An 8,706-nucleotide genomic window follows, 5' to 3' on the forward strand; every position below is an offset into this window, starting at 1 on the left:
GTTCTAGTCTAGGGCGCATCTGTTTTGAGATGGACGTTGAGAGGTGACTCAAATTTTTTTGCATAAATTGCTTGAAAATATCTTAAATAATAATATTTGAGTTATCCTCCCACTCAAAATGGTCCGGAACATTGTTTAAATAATCAAAATGTCAAAATATGAAGGAAAAATTCGATTTTTTTATTGGTTTTTTGATTATAACTTTAAAACTATTCATTTCTGAGAAAAGTTGCTCTAACATAAACGTTGTAAAATTTAATTTTCTACAATATAAAATTAGTTAAAAATTTAAAAAATAGTCACCCTTGTTCCAAAATAGCAATCAATGCGAAAAAAACCATACAAAAACAAGTATTCGCATTTTACGTTTTTCAACCATTTATTCTCCACTTACGACCTTCATATTTTACACAGAAAAACTTTATGATATAGTAAAACAACACTGTAAATTTCATTAAGATCGGTTTAATACATTTTGCAAAATAAATTTTGAAATCCAGCTTTCGCAAACAAAATTAATTTTTTTAAAATGTTGCAGGACTGAAAATAAAGTAGATAGCAAATTGAATTTTTTTTTGGTTGTAGAAGTGTACTGTACCTTTCATCTGCAATTTGCAAAATTAAAATCTATTAATTACCACGGCGTCAGGAAATTTTTTAAATAAACAATAATTTTTGGTGCTACGCGCAGGACAGCGGTGTTAGATTCACGTGTTATTAACAAGTTGATTTCCACTAAAATTTCTTCCAATATGTATCTAATATATTATTTTCTTACTCTATATTTTGTTGTATTTTAATATTTTAATTCCACAAAAATCAAATTAATTTAATTTTTGTTTGTGAAATATTGTTTAAACAATTGCATATGTTTAAAAATAATAAACTTTTATTCTATAAGTTAAAATATATGAACAAAAAAAGTTTTTGGTAAAAAAAGTGTTATTTCAAAGGATATAGTATGTGTTTTTATTTTGCAATAAACAAATTTAGTAGAAATGTATCAATCATTATCAGCGATCATTGGAATGCCCAATCAGAGCAAACTATCCGCTGTCGTGCGCGTAGAACCAATAACTAATGTTTATTTAAAAAAAATTCCTGACGCCGTGGTAGTTAATCGATTTTAGTTTTGCAAATTGCAAATGAAAGGTACAGTGCACTTCTATTAGCAAAAAAATTTTTAACTTGCTATCTGCTTTATGTTCAGTCCTGTAACATTTTGAAAAAATGAATTTTTTTTGCGAAAGCTGGATTGCAAAATTTATTTTGCAAAATCTATTGAACCGATCTTAATGAAATTTACAGTATTATGTTACTGTGTCATAAAGTTTTTCTGGGTGAAATATGAAAGTCCTAAGCGTACCATAAATGGTTGAAAAATGGAAAATGCGAATACTTGTTTTTGTATATTTTTTCGCAATTATTGCTATTTTGCAACAAGGGTGACTATTTTTTAAATTTTTAACCAATTCTATATTAAATATAATTACGCAACTTTTATGTCAGTACAAATTTTCTCGGAAATGAACACTTTTAAAGTTATAATCAAAAAACGAACAAAAAAATCGAATTTTTCCTTAATTTTTTGACATTTTGATTATTTAAACAATGTTCCGGACCTTTTTGGGAGGGAGGATAACTCAAATATTATTATTTGAGTTATTTTCAAGCAATTTCTGCAAAAAAAATTGAGTCACCTCTCAACGTCCAAATGTAGTAATATATTTACAGATGCGCCCTGGTCTATTCAGCTGTTCTTATTTTATTTGGTATTGATGTTGTCATTGGCCATATTTCCGCTTCATATAGGGTAATATTCGTTACTATTTACTGTGCTATTTTCATTTCTATATAACTTTGAATAGTCTCTTCTTCTAAACTCAAGTTCAAATCTTCAACCTCAGGTCCAATACATAAGGATCCTTCCTTAATTTCCTTAGCAAATATTTCATTTCCTCCCTGTCTTGTGCAAAGATGATTTGGTTATATGCGAAAAGTAGATGTAATATACGTAATTACGTTTCAAACGTTTGGCATTTGTTTCCTGAGGTAGCTGTATCTCAATGGATTGTTAGTTGTTGCCCCGAGTCCTCAGGGTTTTTTAATATTATTGCCAAAAACATTGAAGATGTAGCGATCCTTTCCCAATAAAACATGCTCATTTTCAAGTAAAAATGTTTATTTCTTCAGTCTTTTTTGATTCTAGGTATTAAAGGACCAATTAAATAAAGAACTCGAAGAGGTTCAAGTTGCACAGGAACAACAATTAACAACACTCAACGAAGAATTAGACGTTTTACAGAAACAATTTAACAACGTTCGTACCAATCTTCATCGTGATTTACAACTCGATGATAAAAAATTAAAATTACTTGTGGACGAAGCTTCGAGCACCAAAGACTATTTGGAAAATCTACTTCGAAAAGGAAATGAGATATTGTTCCTTGTGAAAACGTGCAAGAAATTAGAAACTGACCGTGAAAAGCTGTCAAAATGGTTTTCAGGTACTTCCAAGAATGTGAAGAACTTGGATAGTATGCCTTTTGGGGATTATTTGGAAGGTTTAGACGAAAATTCAGAAGGTAGCTCTGATTCTGCTAATAATCAATTAGAATTAGGTAAGTAAATATTTTTCTTACTTTAAATTGATTTAAGGCTCATATCATTTAAAGGTATAGGTGATATAGAGAATATAGACAACTGGATCCTGGACAGAAATGTGGAACAATCACAGAATAATTATGGCAATGCAAATAAAAGTATGAAAATGTAGCCTGGATTTCCAATAAGAAGGCATTTGAAGATGCAAGTGTATCAAGAAAGTGCAAAGAAAAAGACAGCACAAATAATAATAACCAAAAAAGAAAAATACAATAAGCCTGTGCCAAATGTCTAACATACAGAGAAAAACTGTATTCTTTCATAGCAAATATAACATTATAACATACCGTGTATTTGCATACGTACCTATATGGTGAACTAACCGTGTAATAACTATGTATTAAGTTTCAAGAGTATATTTCTTCTCTATTTAAAAAATAAGAACACCAAATAAAAAGAATTAAGATACCTGTATTTTCATTCAAGTAATTTTTTTCTATATCTACTGTTTTATGATACTTTTTTCAATAATTTTTTTGTTTGTTTATAGATTTGAACAAAAAAGAATCCAAAGAATCAGAAAAAGTATCACCAGAATCACTTATAACCACTCTTCAACATATAACGGTCCAGGATAAACCCAACGAACTGGACACACATCCACAAACGTCACTACCAGAACCAGAACCCTTATTTTCCGGATTTATAGATCAATGTCTAAAACAATTGGAGCCGATGGAAAACTTCTGGTCTGGTTATAATAGAGCCGAAGTAGACTGTGCTGAGATAATGCAAGAAAAGAAACAGCTCGAATTAGAAAATAAGCAAATTCGTGGAATGATAAGAGCCATTTTAGAAGCTCAAGTCTTATCCACTTCAATTCCAAACAGTAAAGTTCCCACCCGTTTTCCTTCTAGAAGAATCAGTGTTAGTTCGGCACCGCTTCGAAGATTGATTTTTTAGATCGTGTTAAGTTCTGAACATGAGTTTTTCTCAAATTATTCCAACTGTTTATTGCCTTATCTTCTTTTTCTGTTTTTTGACTGGCTTTACAACTCGGAGCGAGACTTCGCCGCATTCACTATAGTCCTCCATCTTCTACAATCTTGCGCTTTCATTTATCATTGTGTTATTTCAATCCTAGATAAATCGGCTGCAACATCATTCTTCCATCTTTTTCTTGGATCATCTACCGCTTGGACTCTCAAAAAATACTGTCTTTAGCATTATGCCTTCATCTGATCTTACCACATGACCTGTCCATCTTATCTGGTTAGCTTCTATATGTCTGACGATATTTTCAGTTCCATACATCAGCCTTGCGGGACCTTCTCCATTCTCCTGTCAATTCATCTCTTTGAGGGTCAAATATCATTCTGAGAACCCAAATACCAGCAGCTTATTTATTTCCCGCTGATGTAGAGTCCACTTACTTTTCACTTCTATATGGAACAACTGGGAGAATAATTGACATGCACAGTATTAATTTAGATTTTCATTTTAGCAGCTTAGATCTTAATAATGATGATATGGAAATCATGCTGTATTCCCCGCAGCTATCCTTGCTGAGACCTCTTTTTCTATGTGGTTGTCTTTTACTACTTCGAAGTTGTGGTCATTAATAGTTATGTATGTTCTGCCTAACTCTTAGTCTTGGATTTTTGGTTACGAGCATGTATTTCGTCTTCTCTTTATTTATTCGAAGGCCCAGACTACCTATTTCTTCTGGAATTCTGAAAATACCTCTTTATATTGTTCTACACGATTTTAATTTTTTAATAGCTCTCTAGTTCTGATATATTGTTCACGAATAATATTAAACTATAAGAATTTATGGTACATACCTCTTTAGTTCTGGTCATAATCAGGGACGTATCTTGCCATTCCTGCGTCCTTGGCGAAATTCAATGCCCCCGCCCCCCCACCCTTCCCACATAAAACGAGACTCCAATTAATTGCAACCACAATTCACAGGACTGTAATGTAATAATTTTTCAATAGTTGTAGGCAAATTACTACAACTACTACTTTAAAATATATTAGGCCTGGTAGCCCGATCAAAGAACAATCTGACCCCCAAAAAAATAAAGAAAGGATGAAAATTTGGCAATAGGTAGTTGAAATTGTCTATTATTATATATAAGAAAAAGTTTACAATTCTACATCCCCTCCATTTTACAAAAATTGAGGGGAATACCCCCTCTCGAAGGTGAAAAATATACATTCAAAATAAAACCGGAATTGAATAAAATGACTAATTCAAAACAACTTTTGTTCTATAGAGTTTTCTCGCCAAACTATATTCATAGCAAAAACATAGATTATAAAAAATTGAAAAACCGGTGTATGCATGAGGTCGGTAGACAAAGTAGAAGCAGAGTTGCAGCTAATGAAAAGTAGGTTCTTCTTCGTCAAATTTCAAATCGAATATTTCAATGTGAAATAACTCAAAAAACGGAGCACTCTTCGGGGATAATTCATGTGAACTTTTTTAAAGTGGTTAAAAAAAGGTTTACTTTTGTTTTCTAAAAAAACTTCTAACATTAAAAGTAAGTGAGTTACGCTCAAAATATTGTTGGTCCCTTTTATTTTTTGGTAAAAAAAAATCGCGAAAATCGCCCCCTAATTAGCATCAGAAATAAATTTTATCATTACCACTTGACAAGTTACTTTGCTTATGTATTATTTATATGATCTGTAAGTTTCATCGGTTCAAAGTGCTTATTTTTGAAAAAGCTGTTGTTAAAATGGCTTAAACGAGTAACTAATCACGAGTTTAGGCAAATTTTGAACAGCCATAGCATATCCAATTTTTGTCTAGCAAGAAAACAAAAAATCAAAAATATTCAGAAAAGCAAGACGAACATTTTATTACTCTTTAAGATTTTTGGTATTACTAATAATTTTTAAGTTAATTCCATAAAAAATTCAATTTTTTTCAACATTAAAAAAATGTTTTATTTTAAACCCATTTTTTTTCAAAAATGAGTATGTACTTTGAAACAATGAAACTTATAGGTAGAAATATAAAAAATACATAAGTAACGTAACTTGTGAAGCGGTAACGATTAATTTTATTTGAGAAGCTAATTAAGGGGTGATTTTCGCGATTTTTTTAGCAAAAAATAAAAAAGACCAGCAATATTTTAAGCGTAACTCACTTACTTATAATGTTAGAAGTTTTTTTTAGAAAACACAAATAAACATTTTTTTAACCACTTTAAAAAAGTTGTAATGAATTTTCCCCGAAAAGAGCTCCGTTTTTGCGTTATTTCAAATTGAAATATTTGATTTGGAATTTGACGAAGAAGAACCTATTTTTCATTAGCTACAACTCTGCTCCTGCTGGGTCTACAGACCTCATGCATACACCATTTTTTTCAGTTTTTTTCAAGCTATATTTTTGCTGAAAATTTTTTTTCGCTACAATAGGTACTTACTTTTTAAGTTATCTGCGAAAAATCGTCCAAAAACATGTTTTTTTTTGTCAAAAATGAACATATTCACTCGCAAATAACTCGAAAAGTATTAACTTAGTGAAAAAAACTCTATAGAATAAAAGTTACTTGGAATTAGTCATTTTATACAATTTCAAACTTATTTTGAACGTATATTTTTTCACCCCCGAGAAAATATTTTTCACCCCGTATTTCCCAATTTTTGTAAAATGGAGGGGATGTAGAATTGTAAACTTTTTCTTATATAATAATAGACAATTTCAACTACCTATTCCCAAATTTTCATCCTTCCTTTATTTTTTGGAGGTTTTCGTAAAATTGTGTGTTCTCTGATCGGGCTATGGGTTCAAAAAACAATAACAATAAAGGAGGTATTTTTGAAACATTATTTATTTTACTTACTTATAAAATTATTTTACTCACTACTACTTTACATGTAATATTGTGATTCACAATTTGTGAATATGTTACATTCATGACAAAATGTACTTACATACTTAGGTAAATAAACTATCATAACTATGCACTTATGTTACATTACTTTAAGCGAAAACATATTGATACATATATAATAATAAATAATAGCCTACAACAGTTCATGAAGTTTTGATTTAAAATTTAAATTTTTAGTCAATTTAATTTTGTTGAATTAACCTGGTATCTTTTATTATTGTTAAAATTTCACTTTGCGTGCTTTAATAGATGCGAATTCATTTATGCCATCGTCAAAGTTAAGTTTTGAAGCTTAAAACCCTTTATATACCTACATATTACAATTATTTTTATACTATTACTGACACCGTACCGGTATTTATGTAGTCTCTTATCTTTTTAATTTTGCTAGAATACGGCATCATTTTTTTTTCATCTAAAGTATGAAAAATGCCAAGTTTATAAAATTAAAATCTTGGATTTCCTAAAAGTTTTTCTTCCACTAATTTTGCGCCCCCTCACTCTTGCGCCCTTGGCGGGCGCCTCTTTCGCCAACCCCTAAATACGTCCCTGGTCATAATAATATAATAATGAATATAACATAATGAATACTATAATGAATTATATTATTCTTCCTTGGAAGGTGTCAATGAAATTATTTCTTTGGTCAAAACTTTGGCATATTTATAACATCAACAATTTATATATTTATACAGATATAGATAGACAATATAAGATTTTAAGTAGGTTTAAAAACCATTGAAGAGACCAATTTGTATTTTATTCTTTTAAGGATCATTCGTGTCACTATTACCAAAAGCTTTCGATAAAACAAATATTAAATAAATATAAATGATAATAAGCAGTTTTATTACACTCAAAATAATTTTTTATCATAAGTACTAGCGAGCCAGCTAGATCATCATCAGCATCAACATGTATGGTTGCACTCCTGGACATAGGTCACTCATAGCTTTTTTCATCTGTCTCGTATTAAGTTACTGCTAACACGTTTCAGGTCGTCAGTCCACTCGACGATACGTTTTGTCCATCACCATCATCCAACCAATTTACGTCCACTGCTGGACAAGGTCTCCCCCAATTGTTTCTACACTTCACGGTTTTGTGCTGATTGTTGCCAGTTTTTACTAATCCGCCTGATATCATATGTCTATCCAGTCTATCGTGTACGCGGCCTTCTTTTACTGCGTATATCTTCTCTTTGTCTTCATTCCACTAGCTTTAGTGTCCATCTAAGTCCTTCAGCCTGGCGACGTGTCCTGCCCAGTTCTATTTGAGCTTGGTGATGGTGCTTTTGTCCATTGGTTGTCTGATAATCTGGCGACGTGCCCTGCGTAATTCCATTTTAGCGATGCGATTTTTTCGATGGTGTCTGTTGATATTGTTCTACGACGTATTTCTTCATTTGGAATTCGATCACTCACAGAGACACCCAACATGTGGTGATCTATAGCCCTCTGAGTCATGCGAATCTTACTAATTTTCCTTTTTGTGGGTTTTAATGTTTCACCAGGTACCTAAAAGACACAATGGTCAAAGATTTTTTTTTTGAAATATATGGGTAGGTACGATTTAAATTCATAGTTTAATTTACCAAACGCTGTCCAGGCTAATCCTATGAGACATGTGGGAGCTCACATGCCTGGTTGGTTATCTCTTAGCAACCGAATTTCTTAGAATTTCTCTTTACTACATATATACACTAGGTTCGCTTTCAAGATGCAGTAGAAATAAACACGTTAAATGCCACCAGGAGCACAACCGAATAATAATTTACAATGTGTATACATTGTAAATCCCAAATCATGATTTCCAACGTTTATACATTGTAAATTATGATTCGGGAGTGCTCCTAGTAGCATTTAACGTGTCTTGGTTTGTTTATTTCTACTGCATCTTGAAAGCGAACCTAGTGTAGGATACAGTCTGCTCAATATACCTTCCATCAACAATATTAGTAGGTCTGGATCCCGTGTATGAACAAAAAGTTGATTAAAAGCAAGCTGAAAATTTGTTAATAGCTAAGAGTGTCTAGTCGGACAAACTTTGATATATGGGAACACTGAAACAGGGGAATTTTTAATTGTGGAACAGGTTAAAAATTTGGAATGGTCAGACCCCGGAAAAGTCACATGTATTTTGTCCGACAGAACTTCCAATTGATCTGTTACCGTTTCATTAAACTCTCATG

At 31.6% G+C, this 8,706-nt stretch overlaps 1 protein-coding gene across 3 annotated transcripts in view; it reads left to right on the forward strand.

Annotated features, from left to right (window-relative positions):
• LOC126884789 (dynein regulatory complex subunit 2) overlaps window positions 1-6,659 on the forward strand; it is a 73,116-nt gene extending 66,457 nt beyond the window's left edge. For all 3 annotated transcript variants that reach the window (XM_050651023.1, XM_050651021.1, XM_050651022.1), the window contains exons 5-6: window positions 2,210-2,621; window positions 3,155-6,659. In XM_050651023.1, the coding sequence (XP_050506980.1) occupies window positions 2,210-2,621; window positions 3,155-3,567 (825 nt within the window). In that variant the 3' untranslated portion in view covers window positions 3,568-6,659. The remainder of the gene's footprint in view (window positions 1-2,209; window positions 2,622-3,154) is intronic.
• The last annotated feature ends 2,047 nt before the right edge of the window (window positions 6,660-8,706 follow it).

This window comes from Diabrotica virgifera, chromosome 5 (assembly GCF_917563875.1).
Source record: "Diabrotica virgifera virgifera chromosome 5, PGI_DIABVI_V3a".
NCBI lineage: Eukaryota > Metazoa > Arthropoda > Insecta > Coleoptera > Chrysomelidae > Diabrotica > Diabrotica virgifera.